The sequence below is a fragment of the Stegastes partitus genome, unplaced genomic scaffold, assembly GCF_000690725.1.
Source record: "Stegastes partitus isolate 25-593 unplaced genomic scaffold, Stegastes_partitus-1.0.2 Scaffold2112, whole genome shotgun sequence".
NCBI classification, from domain to species: domain Eukaryota; kingdom Metazoa; phylum Chordata; class Actinopteri; family Pomacentridae; genus Stegastes; species Stegastes partitus.
Genome location: NW_007579843.1, coordinates 21,307 through 47,416, shown reverse-complemented (window position 1 = coordinate 47,416; position 26,110 = coordinate 21,307). Strand labels below are relative to the sequence as shown.

The 26,110-nt window shown below is 39.4% G+C and overlaps 1 protein-coding gene and 1 pseudogene across 1 annotated transcript; one reads left to right on the top strand and one right to left on the bottom strand.

Moving 5' to 3' along the window:
* The first annotated feature begins 12,437 nt into the window (after positions 1-12,437).
* Positions 12,438-13,895, top strand: LOC103373988 (somatostatin receptor 3). The gene has a single exon (XM_008303999.1). It carries the CDS (start codon positions 12,438-12,440, stop codon positions 13,893-13,895), a length of 1,458 nt encoding a protein of 485 aa, XP_008302221.1.
* An 8,234-nt stretch (positions 13,896-22,129) lies between these two features.
* LOC103373991 (E3 ubiquitin-protein ligase TRIM23 pseudogene) lies at positions 22,130-22,675 on the bottom strand (annotated as a pseudogene).
* Positions 22,676-26,110: the final 3,435 nt, after the last annotated feature.

The window sequence follows — 26,110 nt, the reverse complement described above, 5'->3', positions numbered from 1 at the left end:
CAAGTGGGCAATGGTGGGAAGAAACCAAACAAAAGAACAGCTTCCCATTGCAGTTGCAAGATAAAAGCGATCCAGTAGGACTTCTGTTGGAGAATGTGACTTTTGTTTGGCGCTGTGTTTACCTCATCCTGAGGTCTGGTATCACAATTTCTCCTGAAACTGTGCATCATTATCCATCTAAATAAAGTCACATTAGCTTCATATTGTTCTCTGCTTCCAGACATGCTGTAAAGCTTGATTGCGGTTTGTACAGGTCCAGTCTGCAGGTGCTGGAATTTCTTGCATCTGAGCTTTGTGAGTCAACAGTCTCCTGCCGGCTGCCAGAGTGTTTAAATGTCAGGTGATTGATTACATCAATCTGTAACACTGTCGATATTTTAAAGGCTCTTAAATGTAGGGCGGTAAAAGCGACAGTACTTCCTTTGAATTGTAGAGGAGTAGAAGAGTAACGTGGAGTTAATACTAAGGTGCTCAGTGTGGACTCCTGAATGCACCTGTAGATCTGAGCTGTCAGGATGTCGGAGCTCCTCCCTGAAACACTTTAAAGCGCTGCGGCTGTCAGAGCCTCTGACCTTTGTGACAGATGCTCGGCAGCGTTTGACAGCTAAGATGTTGGCATTTCCGCTCCTGCGGCGAGCTGCAGTTAAAGCTGCTGAAAGACAAAACTCTCCAACCTGTGCTCACCTTCAGCTCAGCAACAAGATGGTTGTGTAGCTGCTGTGTTGTGTGAGTATATTTAGACTGTGTGCTGACAGAGGAACCTTTACACTCCTGCTGCTCCGTCAGTGGAGGTACAGAGGATGAAAATGGGACTACTTTCATAAATGCTAAAAAAATATGTTTGTTAAGTCTTTCTGATTATGCTTTTTAAGAGGAGACACAACAGGGGAACAGGAACATTTTCTAAATATTAGATATAAACATGAAGCCTCCCCAGCTGATGGCTTCAAATAACAAAATGATGTGTTGTGGTACAGTTTTCTGAAATGTTGTTCTTTATTATGCAAATGAGGCATTTGTGTTATTGTCCAGAACAAAAATCAAAACACTGCATAAATGCAGCTTTAAAAATGTAGTTTCATTTTTGTTGACATATTAGAGTTAAGGTGGATTTGATCTCTTTTTATCATAATTCAGGAAATACTGTCAACAGACAGAAATATGACTTTTTTATTTTTATTTTTGTTTTTGTCGCCATGTTTTTAGGAGTAAAATGTTTCATAAATCAGGCTGTGAGTGACATATGATCAACCCTCCTGTGGAAACCTTTAAATTATATAGACTGGAATAAAACTGGAGTGTTTGGTGTTTGTGGGTGCTGCTGAGGTAGAGATTTCTGGCTTCAGACAGCCTTTAACTATGTGTCTTATAATTAAAATCCACATGCACAAATACACAGACTGCAGTAAGAGACCTTAACGTGTATCTTTGGTTGTTTCCTGGCTAAAGAAGGAATGTTATAGAGCAAAATGTCTCAAAATCTCAACATTTGGCAGAGCATGAAAAAAACTATGCTTTTGCCTACAAAGTCTCACTTTAAATAAGAAAACATTTCAACCACCAAAAACAAGAGATCCATTATTTAACATCTCTGTATCTGATTAAAACTTTTTATACTCTACCATTCCCTTAATAAACTCTTACGTATGCCTACATTTACATTACAGTGACCTATAACTTACTGATATGCTGTTCATTCATGCTAAATTATAGATGTTACCAATTGTTTATGCACTATTTTCTTATTAGATAAATAAGAAAAATCCAGTCAAAGGTTTTTAATACACAGAGAACTGTTACACCTCGACATGAAGTACTAATAAGCAAAGCCATCATAACAGATCCAAATGCAAACTTACATCATTCAAAGTGAGATTTGTCAAACATTTTCTAAAGTGCCGATTCTTAAAAACCTGAAGCGAATGTGTCACACCTCAGTTGTCGCTTTGTGTCATGATCACAGCAACGATAACTACACATACTGGTTTCTATTGTTTGGTTTGCACTGACCATTACAGGTTTACATTCAGCTCACAACCAGCGCACAAACCCTTCTGCTTCTACATTATTTGTTTGCAGCATCGATGAAATAACAGAATGCTGGCCTGTTGTTTGACGCACCGTTGACGTAGACAGGCTGGCTTGCTTCCTACAATGTTTGCAGTTGTTTTTGAATTCTCATATGATGTTTTTTTTTTGTTTGCTTGTAACAGAGGTGGAAGATTTCCTTCCAGAAAAATGTTAGTATTAGTGTGAAGTAGGCCTTAATTTGATGCCTAACAACGGAAAACAGCAGCAGCAGCCCTGTGTGGAGGCTTCAGCTGCATGTAATTAGCAAGTAACTGTATGAGTGTGACACCTTTTTTCTTCTTTTTTATAATTAGTTTGTGTTTATTTACACTGGGCTCATCTGTTTTCTTACTAGAAAGCTTGAAGGTGTTGTTTTAAGGCTAAATTTAGATTTCCTCAAACTAATGAGTTACTGTAGAGCACCAGCTTTTGTTTTGCTCTTCTAATTTTCTTTTTTATTTTAAAGGCTTAGATTTCGACTGACTCTTCCCTACAAAACTTAAACACCATCTACAGTAGGTTTAGAAACCAGTGACTGGCAGCTGAAGATAATTTAGGAAAAAATAAAGGATCAACCAGTTGTCACTTGTGCAGGTGATTGACAGATGTATTGTTCGTTTTTTGTTGTTGTTGTTTATTTGTGTTGTTGTTTATGTGAATCAGCTCCAGATTAGCAGCAGCACAAACAGCAGCAGCTTTATCTCACTGAGCAACAAAGCATGAAGGAGTGTGGTGCAGTGTGAAGTTTGGGTGGATGGTTTTGTCTCAAGAAAACACATTGTTCCAAATTCTTTTGAAGCCACGTGCTGAATTAGACAATTTTGGGGGGATAAATAATAATAATAATAATAATAATAATAATAATAATAATAATGTAATAGAAATCAGATATATTGAGTAGAACTTCTATCATCAATCAATTAGTTGCCATTCATTAACTTAATTGTCAGCTATTTTGATGACCAATGATCAGTTAAGAGAACACAATCCTCTGATTTCCGCTTCTCACATTTAAATATTTTCTCTCCTAACCTATGATAGTAACTGAATATCTTTAGTTTGTGCACCAAACAAGACATTTCAGGTTGTTGTTTTGGACTTTGAGACACGCCGATCAATATTTTTTACCTGGCAGAGTAATCGACAATGAATATCCTATTTAATTGCAGCCCCGGTGTTGAGTGTTTTAGAGGGAAATCACATCTCTGGAAAATGATGCTGCTATTACAAATACTATGTTGTTTATTCTTTTTATATCTGGACTGGGAAAAATCATTTCAGTCTTTGCAGGCACTTCAAAATAGCACCTTCCTGAAAGATGGAAGTGGTTTTGTTTACACACTAAACGCTGTTTGCATAATTATTCCAGTGAGAACAGAACTCTCTGTGGAAAGAGCTTGTACTTTCAACCGATTTGTTTCTTAGTCACTTCCAAGAAACTAGTTTGAGATAAGGCAGCTGACGTCAAAGCAAACATCTTCATATCTTAACAGCTTTTAAATTACACCTCCAAGGTTAGAACAACCACCAACCACAATAAAAATGGATTTTTTACCATATGGGACCTTTAATATCGCACGCATTGACTGTTTAAAAGCTTGTAAGATTCAAAGTGCGAGCTGCAATCAGAGGTTTGTTTAGTTTTCACAGTCAGAATTTGCTCCTAAAGTTCAAGTAAGGCATCGAATAAAGTTTTGTTCAGAGTGATGAACAAAGAAATGTGTTAGTGGACACAAGAGACGAGTCCAGTGGACATCAGAAGATTCAAATATAGAAGATGTGTCACTTCAGTGTCCTATTTTTGTGAAAATATTCTGCCTTCAACCTCTGGAAGTCTGGAAGTCTGGTTTCACAGCAGCAGTAGAAAGCTACACAGCTTGGATTCAGACACGAGGTAGTGCAGCTGAAACACAGGGCCTCCGCTCGTCTCATTTAAAGGGAAAACAAAGACAGACGCTCGGCTGTCAGGATGTCTCAACTCCACGTTACTGCCAGCATCAGTTCAGAACCTCAATTTACAATCTGAGTGGATTCAGAAAGGTTTAAAAGGTCCCAGTGCATTTAGTGCGAAGATTAATGAGGCGGAATGAAATCTGACGGATACGATGCAGATATTAGACAGACTTGAGGCCGTTTGAGATGTAGACAGTGAGCTTGATGAATGGATTATTGTGAGGCATGGAGGTTGTAAAACATGTGAAATGATGTCACAGCTGCGCGACATTGAGAGTTTGAAAGATTTGTTTGAAGAGGAGGCTGCTAATCTTACAATGCTTCTTTTTTTTTTTTTCCTCTTTTGTGCCACTTGTGACTATTTTCACGTATTTTTCAGCCCCTGAAAGAACAGGTTTGACATTCACAACCTGCCAGAGCCCAAGGGAAATTGCTTGTTTTGTACAAAAGGTGAATGTATTCGGGTCTATTGTGTTTGATAAAGAAGATATGAAAGAGAAGCAGCAAGTAATCTCATTTTGAAAGCACAAATTTGACATTTTTACTGAAGGATGACTGCAAATTCTCAAAATAGCTGCCGGTTATGTTGTATTCAGCATCAGTTTAGATATATACAGTAAATATCTCCAAGGCAAGGTTAGTCACATCATCGACTTCCAACAACAGGCTAATGCAAAGGCCTTTTATAGAAGACGTGAAAAGGACAAGATATACTCGTGGTGGTGGCTTACTATGGTGCACACACATACAATGCAATGTGTGGATTTAGAAATCTAGGTATGAACTTCCAAGTATATTTCATTGTTTAGCAATTCCTGGTTTCCATCCACATTTTAGACACATTACTTCTGGAATCTACTTGTATTTTCATCCACTTTTGTTCTATGACTATTACAATTTGGACAGTTGGTGCTAATTTTTCATTTACCACAGAAGAAAATGACACCTCGGAAAAAAGTCTCCTCATCAGTCCAACATGCAATCTGACATTTTGTCTTCCCTTAGTGGAGGTTTTATTGCACTTTACATGCATTTAATCTTGTTTTGTTTTCATTAATACACCAGCTTTTCCACATCCGCCATGTTTTCACTGTTTCCAGGAAAGTTTTTTATATACACAGCGAAAGAAAGTCATCAAAATATGTTGATTTAAATGTATGGAACTCTTTCTGTCCAATCTTTCATTGCATAAAAGTCCAGCCCACGCATTTAGTGTGCTTTATAACTGAGGCAGTGTTCATTCATTCTGGACAAATCTCCTCCTCCTCCCCAACCACCCCCCTTTTTAAAACAGTTCAATTTCATAACCGCCTATTAAATAACCATTCTCATCATTCTCACCCAACCGGTCGAGGCAGATAGCTGCCTTTCCTGAGCCCAGTTCTGCCAGAGGTTATTTTTCCCCTCTCCCTTGGGGGGGGTTTTTGGTTCCTTCCCATCGTTGCCAACCGCTTGCTCAGAGAGAGTCCAAAGGCTACTTTGGATTGCTGGGTTCTCTGTTTAAATCTGTAAGGTCTTCACATGACCATGTTAAGCACTATGTGATGGCATATGTTATAAATGTGCTATACAAATAAAACTGAATTGCAAATTGAATTGAATTGAATAATCCCGGTTGTTTCCCATACCGTGAGACTGTAAGATGCAGATGGTTCGTGATTGTACCTTGGAACTATGTAATCTGGATTTTGTAAAGTGAGGACTCCTTGTTCTTGTGTTCATACTGTATTTATTTGAGCATTGAGAATTTAAGGCTCTGTCGGGGGGGGGTTGTGATCTCAGGGACTGTCTGTGTCATGCTTGCTCAGATTGTTCCAGAGCATCACTTGAGCAGAGTCACTGCCACACTCAAATGCATGTGATCCCAAATAAATGGGTAAATCTGACAAAGTGTCCTGTCTGAACCAGCATCAGTGTTGTATCTGAGTGAAATAAGGATGTAGTTAATTGCACTTTTGCTTGTTGTGTCAGCACATACGCTGCTGGTTTATTTTTTCTGTCCTTTTGCTTTTGCCTGGTTGGACACTGACATAAATCAGAGCTCATCTCTGTTGTCAAACGTCCTGCCTCGATGATGGCCTTTGGTAGGCCTCTGTTGTACCCATTATTCCGCTGATTAACTGACTAATGTTTTTTTTTTTCTACTATAATAAGCAATGGTAAATAAACAAACCCAACAAAATAAGACAAGTCTTTTGAAATATTTATAAGTTGTTTCCGTTTTGGAAAAATCTAAATTTTTGTTTCTTACATTGCACTCCTCCTCATTAAACTGATGCTGTAGGGAGTTAGATATCAGCTCTCTGGGTGAAGTTAGAGAAGAGATAGAAGCATGTTCTGATACAGAGAATGACAGGCTGCCAAAATCTGTCCGAATCTGGCAGGGACACACAAAATGATGCAACACATATTCTATGTTTCTCAGTGGTTGGCTGGTTGAACATTGCTTTGACAACGTTTGACTGGAGTAAGTGAGGTTTGAGATAACTTAGTTAAGCAACATGTCTGCCTTGTACTAGTCAACTAGAAAGTCTTTGCTCAGGAGCCACAAAACATTTATTTGTCCTGTGCTGACATTACTGTTTCAAACCATGGAAATAAATATTGACTATATGCTGCTGGCATGTAGGAATACTGTCCGAGTTAACCAAGGCTCAACTTAAAATATGTGCTCTCACTGGCCAAAGGTTATGAAACGTAACAGAAGACTTGGTCATGGTGCCTTTTTACTAGCTGAACCCCTACAATGCTCAGGGAACTACTGCCTCTGCTGATCACTTAATAAGCATGAATCTACACCTGGTGGTGCAACCAGGTACTACAGCTAATCCACGAAACTTGAAGAGTGTATTATCGAAGAAAATTATATGAAGTATCGGCAGATTATAAACATTAATTGACTTGGATTGGGGACCAAAAAAACTTGTTTGGAGACATATTATATAGACGTATTTTTCATTTCATTTTCATTTCATCCCTACTTTATTCAGTTATCAAACTAGTGAAAGAACACACCAACACCTCCCTTTATGGGATCAGTGTTTTGAATTTCTCTGTGATTCCTGAATGCATCTCAAACCTGAAGCACTTGAGCAATCAGACTTCAGTTAAATGCTTCTTGGATGCATTTATGCTTTTTGTGATATCTGGTCACATTCCCATCCACAGTGGTGGCGCTCCCTCTCGTCTTTGTTCTCTTTTGTTCTGCTGGACGGCACAAGTGCTGCAAAAATAACCCCTCTTTCCTTCTCCTGCCTTTGAATAGAACTCATCATTTAAATTGCACTCATTCAGATTAATATACAGCTCTTTTGGTATGGATCTGCAGGGCAAAAAGCCTTCCTGGAAGCAGGTGAACCTCGCAGGAATTTTCTGTTCACATATTATGGATACGCAGGAAAACCCAAACTAGTTTCCTCATATTAAAAATGTTTGTCTTCGTACTCATAACTGGAGCTGATGTGGTAAACATCCTCACAGGTAATGAGACAAGCAGAATTTTGTAATGCTAAGAGTTGGAGAAAATTCTATTTGAACCACAATTTGATGCAGAAAAGACTTTTTACATTGAGGCTTTTTACATTTGCTATATAAAAGGTCAGTGTTTGACATTGAATTAATCAGCAGTATCAGCTCAGTGTGCTGCGAAGCCAATATATGAAGCTAATCTTTGTATTAAATAGCCCTTCATCATACATGAATCACTCTACTCTGGCTCAAACCTGAGCTGTTCGCTTTATCGTGTCCTTGTTCATCATCAAAGAGCAGAAGAACAGCGTGTTTTTCTTTCTTCTTCTCTTTGAAACACTTTCACTCGAGAAGAGGGAAGAAAAAAAAAATCCGCCCTTGTTTTATTTGGTTCTGTTTGATTTATGACCCTGATCTGTGCCTTTTCTTCTCCTCTGGTTTCCATGGAGCCCAAATGTAATGTGAAATGTCCGTAATCACGAGGAATTGGAGATATTGAAAAATGATTAATGTGACACTCAGATGAAATCAAAGACACCACTCTGGCTCCCATAAAAAGAACAAACCGTACACTTAGTGTGTTTGTCTTGTTTTGCAGCTGTCGCCTCGACGTGACAATAACCTTTCAGTCGGTTTGTTTGATGAACTCTGACGGAGAGCTCAGGGCACATCTGTGATGTTCTCGCTGCTGATTCTCAGAGAGCACAAAAAGGACGAAAACACTTCTGAGATGATTTTCTTTAAAATCATGTTTGCGACCCTTTTATTTTTGTGTTCAACTGTATGGTGCAGCTGTGCAGTCAGTGAAGAGTGAAATTAAATGACAAACCTATATGTGCCTCTGTAGGTATGTTATTTCCATTGTGCACATCTGTGTTAATGTGGCATCATGGAAACACAGTTTGGGGAATTCACTTGTTTACTTGCTTGTAATGAGTTTGACAAGAATATGACAACATCCTTACGTTAAATACGATTAGCCTAGCTTAGCATAAACCGCTCACTTTTGTTTTATATATTAAGCAAACATTAATTCTGAGATTCTAGTGTGACAGGTTTAGTTACTGTTGGACAACAAAGGAGCGACGCTAATGAGCAGCTGTCTTTAGTATTACACAGTGCTATAATAGCGTAGGTCAGCAAAAGTCTGAGTCCACCATGATGTTTTAGAAGTTTAGAATGAACATACATATTTATTTCAAAGTCTCTTTCTTAGTCTGAGAACCCAAAAACCCATCTGTGGATTTGAAAGGCAGGTTTTTTTTTTTTAATCACCAAAATTACACCATTTATCATAACAAGAAACTTTAAAAACAGATCCGTCAGCCCATGAACTAATAACATGTAACATTCGGTTTAATCAGGAAAAACGACCACATCTTAGCTTAAAATCAGGATATTTCATCAGATTTACTTTATTTTCATTTAAAAATTCAATAGTAAATAATTTGAAGTAACCAATTTCTGTAAAAAGCAAAAAATGCAACCATCAGGGACCTTTTAACTAAACTGGGATGAATTAAACTGATGAAACTTCTCCTGACTGTAGAAGGATCAATTTATAATACTGCCAGATGCTGATCAAGTTCTTGATCAAGACTTCTTCTGGTCTCTTAAATAAGAAACTTATCCGACACTGACTGTTCTCTTGACCTTCCACTTCTTGTTTGTCCCTCCCCTCTCCAGTCCTTTTTCATTTCTTGCTAAAAGTTTGAATACCACATATTGAATTTCCAGCAATTTGCTGATTTGTATTTGAGAGTAGCCTTGCTGATGCTAAATTACGATTTTATGTCCTTTCAAATGGTGGAACCCTTTACATTTTAATGGAATGATGTGATTGAGGCTTGGTTTTATATATCAGCAAGCTTAATTAAACTCTTACAATATGTGTATTTAATGTTCAACACCAGTTGCAATGGCAAAAAGCAGCTCAAAGAATAAGAAACTTTTGACATGTCAGTGAAACCTGGAGAAGTCAGCATTAGTGGGGTAAATCTCCTACCATCTGCCCAAAGGAGTTCAAGACCAACACAAAGGGAGGTCAAATTAAATATTTTGCACTTTAAAAAACATTTTTTACAGATTTTTTTTGTGTGTTTTTTTTTTAAAAAAATACTTATGTTTCCTGTATACTTAGAAATACATATGAACTGTAGTTATAACCCCAAACCTAATATGATATGAGCATCATTTGAGTTTTTTCACACATAACTCTAAGCCTATAAGACAATTTAAGTGTCTGACAACATCTCCCAGTATTAATAGTTTGTTCTCTGCATTATGGTCCATTACTGAGCAGCTCTGTGAGACAAGTAGGCTATGCTTTGAGAGAAATGCCACCATCAGCATGCTAGCCATGCTCACATGTTAAAATGCAGGTGAAGTCCATCACATTTGCATTCTTTGGACATTTGCTAGACAACACTAAACATTATCGCTGCTGAAGTTCAGTTGTATTCATGAGCACATGGTTCCTTTGGCTATATTTGTTTTTTTTTTTTTTTGTTTTTTTGCACATCCATGTAATTGAACATGGCAAATATCCATGATCTATCTAATTAATATTATTATATTAATATTATTTAATATGATGTATTAATTGTTTATGATTTTTTATTTTTTATGTCTTTATATTAAATACACAGTGAGCTTTTAAATTGCCCCTTGGGGATGAATACAGTTATTTGAATTGAATTGAATTGAATTAATATCCATCAACTGTTACATTGACAGATAATTACATTCACTGTAGGTCTGGGAAGTGCTCAGCTTTATATGGTAATAAGATGTGGAACTGAATAATTAATTGCCCCCAACTGTGACACAAGAATCTTGGTTCCACTATGAATTTGTTAGACAGGACTTTAGAGAAACAAGTTCTACTGTATATCTTCTTACTTACAGCGTTATGCTAATTAACAAAATTATGATATCATTATTCTTAGCAGCTGCAGCTATAAACCAACATTTCACATTTTCTACCAATTCATTTGAGGATCCTAAAGATTCTTCAGTTTGGACTAAAGTGGTGGGCTGTAAGCAGCAGCGCTATTTATGTAGCAGCATTGTGATGATATCTGCATAAATGTAAATATTAGAGACGTATCCCAACATTTTCAGATTTAGAAAAAAGAATTGAGACTATTTGAAATCTGTTACAAAACTAAAGTGTAAGAGAACTTTATGTAAATGTACATTTCATCTATCTATTTCAGTTATAACGAAGTGGCAAACTGATGGATCAACAGACAAATATCAGCCTGAATAAAGGCTCATTTCTGTGTTTCCGCTCCATTTCTAAATGGAAGTGACTGTGTGGGCGGCTGTAGCAGCTGTTGTTTCCCTTCAGTAGCTGGTCAGTATCTGTTTACAGGTTCACCTCCACAGTGTCTTCCCACCGACTCTCCCTTCCCTGTGCGTTCCCACTTCATGTTAAACAAAGTGCTGCTGGGTTACTAATGAAATGTCAATTACCAGCGTCATCCATGTGTGGGAACACCCTCTGTTTAATTTGCCTGCTGTATCAAAAGAGCCAAATACAGCCGCTGTGGTCAAATCAATCGAAATGCAAACATCCACCTTCAGCCAGGTTTTAATTGTTTCCTGCGTGAGTCATCATCTCAGATCCACCTCCGTCCCACCTGCTTTTTGTCAGTTTATCTGTTTACTGAGTTTTTCTTTTGTTCCTCTGTGTTTCTCATTGGAAACATGTCGGCGGCCACCGGTGGCCTGAACTGTGAACTTGAGCTATCAGGGTTAAGACAGTGGTTCACTTCTTACTGGAGTGCATCCAAAGGCACCTGAGCAAATGCATCGCTATTATCGAAAGTTATGGCTTTGCTTATTTTTGTGTTTTGAAGAACAACCTTAGCAACTGTTACTAGCAGGGGCGAGGGAAGTAACAAAGACAACAGCCAGGAGGATACCGTTTAACTAAAGCTGATGTTCCTTTATTATAAAGTAGGTAATTTACACAAATGTAACAGAGAGGATGCTACTCCAATAAATTATAATAATATCACATGCACAGATGGTCTGGGTGCAGCCACCAATCACCAGCAGGGACTCACACACTGAAATTTGCATAGAAAACCCGAAGAAATTCAACCTACAAAATGGAGCATCATATAGTCCCACAGTGTAGTATTTGGATCCTCATATTGGTTTAGGATCGTAGTTTGTTCTTGTTGTGACAGATATGCAGCTTTAGACCTGTCCATGTTCAGTCATCAACAACCTACTGTGGTTATTAGGTTTAGTTAAACCAGACAACCAGGCTATGCTGAACTTACTTTGTCACAAAGGCTTCAAAAAGAAACAGTATTTTGCAAAAGCTGTCGCTCAGCTTTTGCCCCAATTTTTTTTATTTCTTTTGTTGTGAAAAACCAACTTGCTCAAATCTAGTTTTTAAAACAACATAAATGATGAATTTACACATAAAATACAAATCTTACACAACTTAAGTTCTATGACTTAATAGAATTATAGGAATGATGAAGAATTACAAATTAACAGAATAATAACAAATTATACTGAAATAAGGCTTCTGCACAAATTGCAGTTTTTCATTTTATTGAATTTTTTATTCATCTGTGTTATAAATTGTAGTTATTTTTCTTATTGTATTACTGTCATGACTGCTATTTTTATAGTAAACATAAACACCTTAAAGTTTAAATGTGCAAACGCGCAGTGTTCCTGTTAAGAAAATGCTTTTAAAGTCAGCAGCATTAAGCACTGCAAGCAAACTGGTGTTTGGAAAAATCTCATCATTGTCTCGTGTCTTCAGGAAACAAAGATCTTTATTTTCTCCATCTGCCTCAAATATGAAACAAGCCTGGAAAATGTCATCCATTCACTCTTGTAACTGTTTTTTCCTCCCAACAGAGCAGATGGGTGGGAGCTGAGAAGCAGAAGGACAAAGCGACAGGAAGAGCACATCCATGGGTGACGTCTCGCTTCCCGGACTGGAGATGATGGCTGAGACGTGGGAGAACGGCAGCTTGGCCAGCCCCTCGCCCGGCCTCCCTCTGTTTATGTTCATGTTCAACGACAGCGATCTGAACGAGACGCTGTTCAACTCCACCAACTCCACCGTCCCAGATGTCTCCTCAGGTCCCAGCGTGGCAGGGATCCTCATCCCACTCATATACATCATTGTTTGCATCATCGGCCTGGGCGGAAACACTCTGGTGATTCACATTGTTTTGCACTACTCCAAGATAGAGTCGGTGACAAACATCTACATCCTGAACTTAGCCATCGCCGACGAGCTCTTCATGCTCGGCCTGCCCTTCCTGGCCGTTCAGAACACCCTCCAGTCGTGGCCATTTGGCTCCTTCATGTGCCGCCTGGTCATGGCTGTCGACTCCATCAACCAGTTCACCAGCATCTTCTGCCTGACAGTGATGAGCATCGACCGCTACCTCGCCGTGGTCCACCCCATTCGGTCGTCAAAGTGGCGACGGCCTCAGGTGGCCAAAGTGGTGAACGGCACAGTGTGGGCACTGTCGTTTCTCGTTGTTCTGCCGGTGGTCATCTTTGCAAACATCCAGAAGCCAGGAGGCACCTGTAACATCGCCTGGCCTCAGCCGGCAAACATCTGGAGCGCTGCTTTCATCATTTACACCTCCACTGTTGGATTCTTCTGCCCTCTTCTCATCATCTGCCTGTGCTACCTGCTCATTGTCTTCAAGATCCGTAGCTCGGGTAAAAAAGTCCACGCCACTTCGACCAAGCGGAGGAAGTCGGAGCGGAAAGTGACGCGCATGGTTGTGATAGTTGTTGCGGTGTTTGTCTTCTGCTGGCTGCCTTTCTACGCCCTCAACATCATCAACCTGCTGGTGTCCCTCCCCGAAGAGTACCAAGGCCTTTACTACTTTGTCGTGGTGCTTGGCTACGCTAACAGCTGCGCAAACCCCATCGTCTACGGTTTCCTGTCAGACAACTTCAAGAGGGGTTTCCGGAAAGCCCTCTGCCGCTCCACAAGGAAGGTGGAGAACCACGAACCCATGGAGCACCAGCAGCAACAAGATGAGGGGAGGAGGGCGCTGATGCCCAGGGAGAGCCTGAGACGAGCCATCAGGGACGAAGAGGACGACGACGATGAAGATGTCTCAGAAATGACTGAGGTCTACAGAATTGCACAGAACGGAAATGGCAGCTTCCAGGCGAAGAGCCTACAGCCACTGTTCTCAGAGAAAGGAGCGACGCCTGGAGCGACGGAGCTGTCTTCCCCAGACAAGAGGGACAACACTGGGGACGTGAAGGGGAAAGATCTCGCCAACGGGTCCTCGCTGACTGTCCCTCTGCTGCTCAACGGAGCCAAAAATGGAAGCATTAAGACTCTGCCGGAAGACAACACAGAACAGAGCACCTCGTTGGAGATAAGTTATTTATAGTGTAAAATATGGACAGTAAGCTTGAAGTGAACTCAGTAGTACAACACTGGACAGCCTGCCTCTAATGCACTATGTTTGCAATGCAAACCCACGCCCCCCCCAAAAAAAGATCAGACCGGCCTCAAAAATGACATTTTTGATTAACAGACTCATGTCCATGAGTGTTTATAATGTGTATATACAGTATGTGTATAGACGCATGTATATATGAATGTACAAATTTGTGCCTTTATTTAATGTGATCACATTTATCTTGTTGTTGTTTATATCTTAAACCTCTATACACCATAATGTGACAATCTCTTGCTCAGGTTTGGCTGTACTTAAGCTTGAAGTCTCCATCTACACATTAGCCAAATTGTCAGATCAGCATGAAACAAGTCCGATACCAGCCGACATGAAAGAATAATTACAACTTTCCCAACTAAAACATTTCCTAACTATTCCTATATTTCTGTCAAAGACGGTAAAAGTTTTGTTTGTTGTTCTTGTCATTGACTTGTTCTGCTCTGTTAATTACAGCCTTGTGTAACATAGACTATAACACTACCTTCTGACACACCACGCAGTGGTTTTCTCATTCTGAAACAGTTAATGCAAACAAGCATATTCACATTTTCGTGGGTTTTTTAAAAATGTTTTTGTTATTTGTGACATTACAAATATTTGCTTCAAATTCAATTGAGAATTATATGGAAACACAGTGACTGACCACATAAACCCCTTGTTCATGCACATCAGTGAAATGTTTTCATTAACATAATTGACATCTCCAAATCTTGGAATCTGTGCTTTAAAACTGAGATTTACACAGAGAGAGATTTCCAAAGAGAACATCTATGCTATACTGTGCTGTGAAGTCACATGAAGAGTGAAGGAATTAACATCAAAACCAGGTCTAAGCAGGGATATTAAAGAACATGTCACAGTGTCAATGCTGGACAAGTAGAGGTGCTTGTGCTAAAATGCTAAAAAAGATTGTCTCATAAAACAACAAATTTATCAAACCATGACAAAGTTAATGTGAACAGAGGAATAATTTTGCATTAAATTTGTCATAGTTCAATATTTTGTTATTTTAAAGTCCAAATGCATGCAGTTCAAGGCACCGTGGGTACATGCCAATTTTAATATTTACATCCATGTTTCTCCCACTTGCATCACTTTCCTGCATCTTAGCTCCTTCCACTGAAGGCGTGTGCAGAAAAACATTCAACCCGTTTACAGAGAACAGGCGTCCTTTCATCTGAAGCAACGTCCGTTTCTCGTGATGACGACACCGCTCCCACGATAAGTTTAAATAACCTTCACTGCTCATACACTGAATGCATATGAATCATTTCTACTGCCAAAGACGTTTCAAACTGAATAACTACTTCTGTCAATATTTATTTTCTGTTTGTACATCTATTAATAATTTATGATTAGATTACTAGCCCTAACGTGTGTAAATATATCGCTTCCTTTCTCTCATGTAAAATAATTCTGATGACAGATGTAGTATCTGATCTACAGCATCCAGACGATAACAGATGGAAATTGTCATGTACCCTTGACGTCATGTCAAATGGTGAATGTCTTGAATTCTTTTAAGTCACGTTGTCTTCACTCTGAACCTGTTTGTTGAGTGCTTCTTATGTGAGGTCAAATGTTACATTATCATGTTGATAAACTGCAAAAGCATGTTCTGTTGACCTAAAACTAGCATAAAAATCTAACCAAAAATGATCTAGCCTCAAGAGAAGTAAGATTTAAGACTGTGGCTTTGTTTAAATCATGAATGGTCAGAAATTCAAGACAAAGATGCTTAAAGCTGCACTAGACATAAAGAGATAGCATGAAATATGTCTAAATACCTCGTGAAAATGTTGCCTCACAATTGTTTAACTTTAATAAGAAAAAAAAGATTTAAGGTCCTTTCACACCGAACATGTTCAGTACTGATTTTGTGACATTTCATTTTGATCTAAAAGGAGAAAACAGGTGCAGCACATCCCCTCGACAGGCAAATCTTCAAACTGAGCCATGGTTTGGGTTGTTTCTAGAGATGTTCTGATCCAGATCTTCAGGGAAATTTTTAACTGATTGATTTCGGCAGGAACCTTAGCCTGACACTTTGGCTATGTCTGTTTCAAGCCACAGACATCAATCCGCAAACGTGACTGTCACATGTGTCACTGAGATCAGCTTTTTTTTTTTTCCATAGTTCATCCTGGCTTATGTTAACACATGTTGGCTGGTGGTCATTAAGCATCACAGAAGACTTTGGTTGTGTCCGAAGTCATCCACTCACTCCCTACTCCCTACTCACTGTATAGGGACCACTATGTTGTGAACTATGTAGGGAGCACCTCAGTAAAGTAACATTTCGGACACTTCACGAGCTATTAATTACGTCGCTCGCTAGCCACAATTTGTGCCGTAGCAGGGTAGTGCAAACACATTAGATTCACAGTTTACGGACATAGCATTTGTCATTGGATCCCTTTACTAGCTAAACCCCCACAATGCTTTGTACCCTCCAACATGGAGCTACCCGTCTCCACCAGTTACTTCAATAATTAACAGTGAAAGTCTCCAATTAGTGGCGCAACCACATATTACAACTAATAACAACATGACAAGTGTGTATTATCTAGAAAATGGTACCAGATTGGCAGCTACTCATTATTAAATGACTCTAATCAAGGATGAAAGAATAGAAGTTTCTAATGTGACAGCTGTCTTTGAATGGTTTTGACCATTTGGTGGAAGTCATGGCAGGCTAACCATACACCTCACAGGGAAAATAAAAGCAAAAATGAGCCTTGGTAACACACAAGAAGAGGAAAATGCTAATTTCAATATGAAGTATAGTCCAATGTTGATATAGAAGTCACCTGGAAACTCTGTAAGGAAAGCGCCAGTAATTACTTGGTTTTGTTTCCAACTTCTTCTACTCTTTTTGTTCCAGCCATGTGTATCGTAGTCTATCCCGCTACCTTCTGATGACATACACAGCCTGGTTTATTGGCTCTAGAGCAGCTAAAAAAAAAGCCTAAGTATGATCATAATATTTTTGTCTTTAGCAACATTTTTGAATTTGCCGTTTTGCATTTTAAGACAACAGTCCCATTCACAAAAATACTGCCTGCACACTGACTGCTGTTTATTCACCAGTGTCACACATGAAATCAATTTACACTCACAATAAGAATTGCTGAATCCAAACCTTTTTATATGTATTTTAATTAGTCAGGTAAATTTAAAAGGATCTTAACCTTCAAATTAAAACTTGTAAGGTAATTTTGTAACATTAATCTTATTGCTCTATTGGGGAAAAAAATGAAATTTGACTCAGTGCCTGTTCTTTTAAATGCACCATATAAACAACGGTGACTTGAATCTTTTAGCAACTTTTCTCATTTTCTGTCTGTTTGCAGCAATTTTATGACTTATACTCAAATCAAATCAAGTTTATTGCCGTTTTGCTGTACGTACACAGTGGTAGAGGCAAGATGAAAGAGCGTTTCGTCAGGATCCAATAACTTAAGGCAATTTAAATGAACACGTGTTTGCATATCTAGATCAGCAGTTCAGCATTCTGACAGCTTGTGGAATGAAGCTATTGATCATTCTGGAGGTTATACTGATGAAATCTGACATGTTTCCACAAAAGCTTATGTTACCTTCTGACAGACAACACTGTGTTGCTTCACGTCTTTCTCACTAAATATATGCAGATATTGTACTAAAATTTGTGGTTGTTCTTTAAATTTAATCTATGTTGCAGCTGAAATTGTGACCTTTGTGAAGGAGCTGATTTGTCGCTGTCAAAAAGCTCTCAGTGCGATAACACACCCTCGATGACATTGGACGACAAACTAGCTCATGCTGCCTGATGTTTGCAGGTCAGGATGGATCCAGGAATACACATTGGCAACGGCAACAATGTTGTTTTAAATGTTTCGTTTATGGTCTGTGAAAACAAAACATTATTTTTTATCATAGCACAATAACGATGAAGCAGCTGGTTTTGGAAGTTTTCAGATAAATTGCCTGTTACGTCCTCTGTAACCTGTAAATTAATCATTTACTGTTTTGTTATCAGAAAGCGTTTGTATGTGGAGTACAGGTGATAAACTGTTTCAGGAATGTAAGTTATCGTGTAAAACAAACTGTAAATTACACACAGTTTAAATCACACTGTCTTTTTTTTGTGCAGATTTGTTTTTTTTTAATTTTGTGGGTTTTAGTCGTTATACAGAGTAAAACTGACAGATGAGACTAATGTTGTTGTTTTTCTTTATTATAAATAATCAGTGTATACATGTAATGACTGTTGGCAAAACCACAAAAAAATGTCATACACTGAGCCACATTAACACCACTGACAGGTTAAGTGAGTCATGCTTGTACAGCTGATGGGCTGGAAGCAGGAAAATAAGAACCTGAGAGACTTTGACAAACTGTGATGTCTGAGTCAGAGCATCTCCAAAACAGCAGGTCTTCTCGGGTTATTCCCAGCATGCAGTGGCTACTGAAGGTGGTCCTTTAAACCCTGTGCTCTGATCCCAACATACCAGCAAGCTGGGATATGAAAAATAATTGCACTTCATTGTACTTTGTCTGCTGACAGTGAAAGTGAATCTAATTCTCTAAGTATTAGAAGTGGACCATGCAGCAGTGGAAGAAGGTGATGAATCATACTTTCTTTTACATAATGTGGACAGTCTGATGTGTGTGTGTGTTTCATTTATCTGGAGAAGAGATGGCAGAGGCAGTGAGATTCTTTGGACAGTGTTCAGCTGGGAAACCTTGAGTCCTGCATTCATGTGGATATTACTTTGAGACTTTAATTAACATTGTTGTAGACCACATACATTCCTTCATGACAGCAGTATTTCTTGATTGCAGCGGCCTCTTTCAGCAGGATAACGCTCCCCGCCAAACAATAAACGTTGCTCAGGAATGGTTTGAGGAACATAGACTTCAAGGTGTGGCCTCGGCCTCCAAATTTCCTGGATCTCATCCTGAACATGCATCTGTCGGCTGTTCTGACAAAACAAGCACAAGGCATTGAGGGTCCACCCCCTAACTTCAAAGCTGTTTAGATGGCACATGGGAGAAAACACACATAATTAGGCAGGAAGTTTTACTGTTGTGGTTCATTGGTCTACATTGCAATGGCACCAGGATCCACACAGACATACATGTAATTTTATTGTGATTATTATCACCGCTGCAGTGGATGATCATTGGTTTTCAATATAAAGGTAAACTCCAGGAAGAGGCTTCATGTTGTCACAAAGTCTGATAACAGAGAAACAGAATGATAGACTGCATTAGCAATTATGTATTTTTTCTGTCAAAAGGAAAATAGGTAGCGTTGCAATTGAGAGTTGAAGTCGTGACCTACTCTTCAGCTATTTAAATGAGTCAACGCAGTCTCATGTAGTATTTCTTTCATCAGGCTTTATTGTAAATGGTTTCAACTCTGGAATGTTTGCAAACATTGTGGCTTCCTGGTGAATGTCAAAGAGTCTTCGAGCTAAAAGACCGACAAAGACAGTGCATTTTCTATGTTACATTAAGACGGAATATAAAGCTCAGTTAGGCCTCTGTATTGAGAGATTTGTCTGTGAACACCACTAGAAGTCAAATGTTCCTCTCAGTAACATTTTACAGCTGAGTTTAATATTTAAATGTTCAGCATTAGGAAGCATACTTTTTGCGACATTTTTGGTGTTGTGGTTCTTCAGTGAAGTACATGTCTGTTGATAAGGATTTATTGATTGGAGAAAAGTAACACAGCAAACCTGGAGACAGCCATGTTTTCTCTTTTGTTTTTTTTTACATTTTGTTAAATAAGCAGAACTATAATGTAAACAGATACTTAATTTCGAGGTCTGACGTCCCACTGGAAGAAGGTCCATTGGTCTGATGAGAACAAAATTGTGCTTTTTGGCCAGACTAGTCGCTATGCTTAGCAAATGGCAAACACTGCACTTCATCAGAATACACCATCTCCACTGTGAAGCATGGTAGTGGCAGCATCATGACGTGGCCATCCTTAACGCTAGAGGGTAACATACATGCAACAAGGTAACATACATGCAACAAAGTACACAGAGATCCTAGAGGACGACCTGAGGCAGTCTGCAAGTGACCTGGGAAGCCCAGACCTCAATCTAACTGAGAATTTGTGGCTGGACTTGAAATAAGCCATTTACTCATAACTTTTTATTGGCACTTATCAATGGCCCCACTTCTTTCAAGCCTGCAAATTTCTACTCTGACTTATGGTAGATTGTGTTTTTCAAAGTCACAAAAACCTAGGTATTGTTTAAAATATGTGACTTAATTTTTAATTTTTTTTTAAATCCCTATCTTGAGATTTGAGGCAAACTAAATATTATACAATTTCCTCAGTTATGGACCAGAACAAAGGAGTTTCAGTTTCTTTTCTGCTCTCTTTATATAATGTGACGAGGATCAGTAGATGGTGTAATAGTGCCTGTACATGTAATTTCCTGACTCAAAGTAGCATTTAGTGTGATAGTTCTGGGTGTTTCATTTCAGTGCAGTACCTGAGAACATGTTGAAATATATCTGCAGATGAAACAGGAGTAAACGTGGCAACAGCCCTCCATCATTCATCAAAAACTCACCTTCCTGCCTCTCATTCATGAAAATAAACGCACCCCACACTGTGGAGCTGGCCACATTTACACTGAGTTGGCTGTAAATACAGAGAAACAATGCCTCTGCTCTGTATTATCATGCTGCTGCTGCTGCTGCTGCTGCTGCTCGTCAGCCCACACGCCCACGCTCACCCTTCTGCAGCGATCCACCGAGGAGCTTACAGCCGTCATTAAAGCCACATTAAAAACGGATTTGCTGGGCTCGTGCTTTATTTGCCAGGCCCCTGGGGCTTGCAGTTTGATGAGAGCGGAGATTTGTTGAGCTGTGTGGGTCTGCAAGTGAGCCGTTTGTGCCAAGCATGCTATAAATATTGTTGGTCTGAGCTGCCTGTGTGATCCCCACCTGTGCCTACTGTACAGGCAGAGGTGATCGTCAGTTGATGGGCCCGCTGGTGGCATCGCGATGACTCACTGTAAATCTCTGCCCACAGGCTCTCACCCACATACAATATGGACCAAGACTCCAGTTAACTCTAATAGCCTATTATTGTCTTTTTTTGGCAGGAGAAACTATGGAAACCAGTTCGAACTGTGTCATCAGCCTGAGAGGATGAACACAACAAGGTCCACATATGATCCTAATGAACAGACTACATGTCTCAGTTCAGCCAGCTTATTCTGCTGCACATTTAAAAAAAACACTTGCTTTTCACAACTTTGCAGTCGTTTCGCATTTTCGAGTGGTTCTTTTGCATCTTTTTCACCGTGACACTCTTTGCAGCCATTTTTTTTTTCTCTTTGTAGTTGTTTCGTGTCTCCTTGCAGTCATTTTGAGTGTCTTTAAGGCCTTTAATGTCTCTTTGTGGCCATTTTGTGTCACTTTGTGTTCATTTTGTGTTGCTTTCTGGTTGTTTTGTATCCCTTTCCGTTCATTTTATGTTTGTTTCTGGTCTTTTGCATTTCTTTGTGGTCATTTTCTGCCCCCCCATTTTGTGTCTCTTCATAGTAGTTTTCCAAGTCTCGTGTGGAAGTGACTGTTTGGAGTATTTATGGTCACTGTGGTTGATTTGCAAAGAACAAACTACATATCTCAGTTCAGCCAGCTTTTTTGCTGCACATTTGAAATGACCATGCATGGCTCTTGTGTCCATGCCGCTGTGCGATCAGATTGCAAAGTAAGAGGGTTTAATACTTCCCTCTGAGCTGTTGGCTCGTTTGTATCAGTATCACCAGACTGTCAGAGATTCATTCACACCATTAGGGTAAAATGTGCAGTATGGTTCTGCTAGAAAATCCATCAGCATAAGAGCTGCTAAAAATAAAACCTTTTCAGAAAACAGAATTTTTAGTGCACACATACGTTTTTAAGCAGCCACCACTTGTCCTGTCACAACTCTCGCCTCTTCTCGAACGAAGCAAACGCCGCAGGATCTCGTTGTAGACGTGCTGGTTGATCGTCTGAAGGGGAAAACTTGTAGTTTGGGTTTGAAATAAATCTTTTGTGACACCAGTCCTGGAACTTTTCTGACACACCTTGTACACATGCATCTGGAAAGACATACATGCAAACAATGCTTTCCACTGCATAATTCCCTCCATTTAGTCAACATCCTAGAAATGGGCGGCCCTCAGCTCCCTGGAGAGCCAGTCCAGCCCCTCATGGAGGCCCTTCCCGCTGCGGGCATCACAGCCCTGAATGTGCCAGCACCTCCCACTGCACAGTTTGTGTAGTTGCAGCAGCTCCGTCACCTCCTCCACAGACGCAGCACTGTGAACGTCCTGCTTGTTTGCAAAGACGAGCAACACGACATCTTGCAGTTCCTTCGCTGTCAGCAGTCTGTCCAGCTCGCAGTGGGTCTCCATGATTCGGTCCCTGTGGCTGCTGTCCATCACAAACACCACTGCTTGAGTGTTGGGACAATAATGTTTCCAGAGAGGTCAGAGCTCTTGTCTACTTCCCAGGTCAAAGAAAGTGAACTCTAAGTCATTATGTTCACCCGTCTCCAGATTGTAACCAATGGTCTGGAACAGCAGCATGAACTCATCTTGTTTCAGCTTCAGCAGGATGGTGGTTTTTCCAGCTCCATCAAGGCCGAGCATCACTCCGTGCATCTCCATCTTTGGACCAATGAGGACCTGGTTATGCTGAAAACACATTTTTAACCACATTATTAGATGCTGGAGTGAACTGAAGCCTTTTCCATTCTTGTGACAGATTTCATCAACACAGGAGGTTTTCTGCCTTCAATCCAAGTCATTAAATATTTAGTACCTGCTGACACCTCATCCCAATCCAACACTATCTTCCAAGATAATACACACTTCAGGTATACATTCAAGTTATTAGCATGCTTTTGTGTAGCCTCTTTGAGCCTGTCTCAAACCAGTTATTAACAACTAACAAGTGTTACTAACTAACACAGACATGGCCAGAGAAACAGCAAAGCCAGAAATATCACAGCTTGTATGTAACCAGTATCATCAGGGAGAATAGCTGATCAGTTCCCCACACGGACTGAAAAGCCAAAAGGACTTACCTTACTTCTTATTAGTGGTTTCTGTCCGTCTGGAGAAGGATCACCACCCCCGAGATCAGACTGTGAGGTTGAACTCTCCCTCGAAAAGAAATCATGAGCAGAAGAGGTTCCAAGAAATAGATCATTTGTTACACCAAAGAGCTGAGCCTTGTCTCTGCAGAGAGAAACTGAAAGTGAAAACAGACTTCTTAGTGCATGCATAAGTTTTTATGCTGTTGAAACTCTCTTCCCTGCTGTCTTCATTCACCACTTAGAACGAGTCCACCGCTTCTGACACAGATTGACTGCTGTGATTATCCAGTGGGTAGTTCGGGCTTTTCCATCATTAGTAACACCATGAGAATCCTGTTTATGTCTCTCCTGAACACTCAAGCAAACAGTTATTCCACTTTTGGAAAGACTGAGGAGGACTATGAAGGTGATCTTCTGGAAACAGGCTTCAAGTGATTTGGCAGAAACTTGTACACCACGTTCTGGTATGAAGCTTTCAGTCGGTCATATACTCTGAATCAGAGTACATGAGAATAAAACACAGTACAGATGTTATCTTGGCCTCTTGTCTGACTGCAGAAACAATTTATAAACTTAACACATGCACATATAGAAATACATATCTATAATAAGAACAGCACATTGTTATATGAATAACCACGTATGATTATGAAAACATACATGTATTACATTTAAATAGACATAAACACATCTGGAAACATCCTTCAACAACACTGGTCAGTGTGGGTTCTGTATACTGCATGCAGTGTATTTAGTTTTTTATTGTGATCATTTTGTGTCTCTTTTGGTCATATTAAGTCTTATTTTGGTTGTGTTGTGCCTGTTAATGGTCCTTCTGCATCTCTTTGTGATCATTTCAAGTCTTTGTGGTCCTTTTGTGTTTCCTTTGGTCATATTGTGCCTTACTGTGGTCTTTTTGAGTGTCTTTATGGACATTTTGTGTCTTTTCGTGGTCATTTCAAGTGTTTGTGACAATTTTGTTACTCTTTGTGGTCCTTTTGAGTCTTTGCAATAACTTTGTGTCTCTTTTTGATGATTTCAAGTATTTTTTTGTGTTAAAAATTGTCATACTGAGTTTTATTTTGGTTGTGTTGTGCCTGTTTATGGTCCTTTTGCATCTCGTTGTGATTGTTTCAAGTCTTTGTGGTCCTTTTGTGTTTCCTTTGGTCATATTGTGTCTTATTGTGGTCAATTTGAGTCTCTTTATGGACATTTTGTGTCTTTTTTGTTGTCATTTCAAGTGTTTGTCATAATTTTGGGACTCTTTGTGGTAATTTTGCAACATTTCTGTTGTCATTTTGTTTCTCTTTTTTGTTCATTTTGGTCTCTTTATTGTCATTTTGCATCTTTCAGTGGCCTTTTTGTGTCTTTTGTGGTTCTTTTGACAACGCAGTCATTCTGCATCTCATTGCTGTTTCCAGTCTCTTCAAGGTTACTTTAAGTGTCTTTGTAGCTTTCTGTGTCTCTTTGTGATCATTTGAAACCTGTTTACTGCCTTTTTCTGGCCATTGTGCATCTCTTTTTGGTCATCATTTGTCTCTGAGATTCGATTTCTTTGTTGTTGTTTCATCCCTTTGCAGCCCTTTGATTCACTTTCAACAGGAAGTCTTAGCAGCCTGTTCCTAACAGGCCTGTTCAGTCAGTCTTTGCATTGAGCTGCCAGTCTTGTGATAATAATAAAACGTTAAGCCACAACTACTTATTCCACTGATCAAACTTCTGTGTCTTTATACTTGATCAAACAAAACAAGTGTTAAAACTGAAAAAGACAAAAATCTTTCAGCTGCAGGATGAGAACGTGGTCAGGAAAGCTGCACATTCCCCTCATAAAGGAACATCATTAACTCATGATGACCAAACCACTGACATGAAACGGAGTAACATGTTTCAGTGCTGCCACATGAACTTGTCCAGAAGCCGCTGACACTTTTCTGATGCAGCTTAATGTCCTTTTTGAGCCTCATTTACGGCTGTGAAGCGCCTGAGTGGACACGGAGCCACTCGTTTCGCGGCAACATATTTATAGACGTATAAAATCAAGCTGTGCAGCAATTACGAGGTGTCCATCTTAATAACTCATCAACGTCTCAGCTGGTTTTCCTGAAATCATCAACCGTGACTTTGGCTCACTTTCATGAATCTCTCAGTGTGTGGGAGTTTATCTCAGCTTCTGTGAATCTCATGTGTGTGTTGCAGGAAAATCAGTGTTGATCTGCTGAATTTGAACCACAAAATGTGAAACACAACATTCAGCGCTGTGGAGGCTGGGTGAAAATGTGCACCGTTATCTCCAAACATTTCACTATGATGGTTGTATTTTCACCTATTTTCACATTTTCTGTGACCAAACACTTGACTTTTTTTGAATCAAATCTGACGGGCAAAATTCAAGTCTGGCGTTGAGCTGAATGAAGCAGATTTGTAACTCTGGCTTCACCTTTGTTCAGCTTTAACCCGGCAGATGTGCTCATTTCTGACATCTTCGCACTGTGTTTGGAGATGGTGATGGAGAAGGTTTTAGTTTGTGGGTGCTCTGATCAATATTTATTTCTGTGACTTACCATAGAAGCCTGAACATCTGACAACCCCCTTCCAAAAACTGTATGATAAACCTTGAAATACTTTTTCTCTTGTTCTCTTGTGAAAGCTTCCCTCAAGTAGTGACAAGCTGCAGCCTCTGGGAATGAAAATAAATATTTTTTGATAAACCGTTCACCCAAACAAAGATTTTCCAGTCGCTAAGTGACATTACAAGGAGAGTGTGATGAAGTTTTGTGTTCTCCAATAAGAATAACAAGAATTTTAGCTGTAAATTTTGACTTTCACAAACTGATTGTCAAAACTATTAAGCTAGTTTTGCATCTCTTTTGTGGCCATTTTGTGTGTCTTTGTGGTCATATTGTGTCACTTTGTGGTCATTTTGTCTCTTTCGGTCATATTGTTGTAACATAACATACAACAACAGTTTGTACGAACAGTTAAGATTGTCTGAACTAAAAAGTTGCAGAGCAGCAAAGTGTGTGTTTTCAGTGTTCTCTCATTT

Bases quoted from the DNA above. Each gene is read 5' to 3' on its own strand.
- LOC103373988 (XM_008303999.1), top strand. From the start codon at position 12,438: ATGGGTGACGTCTCGCTTCCCGGACTGGAGATGATGGCTGAGACGTGG.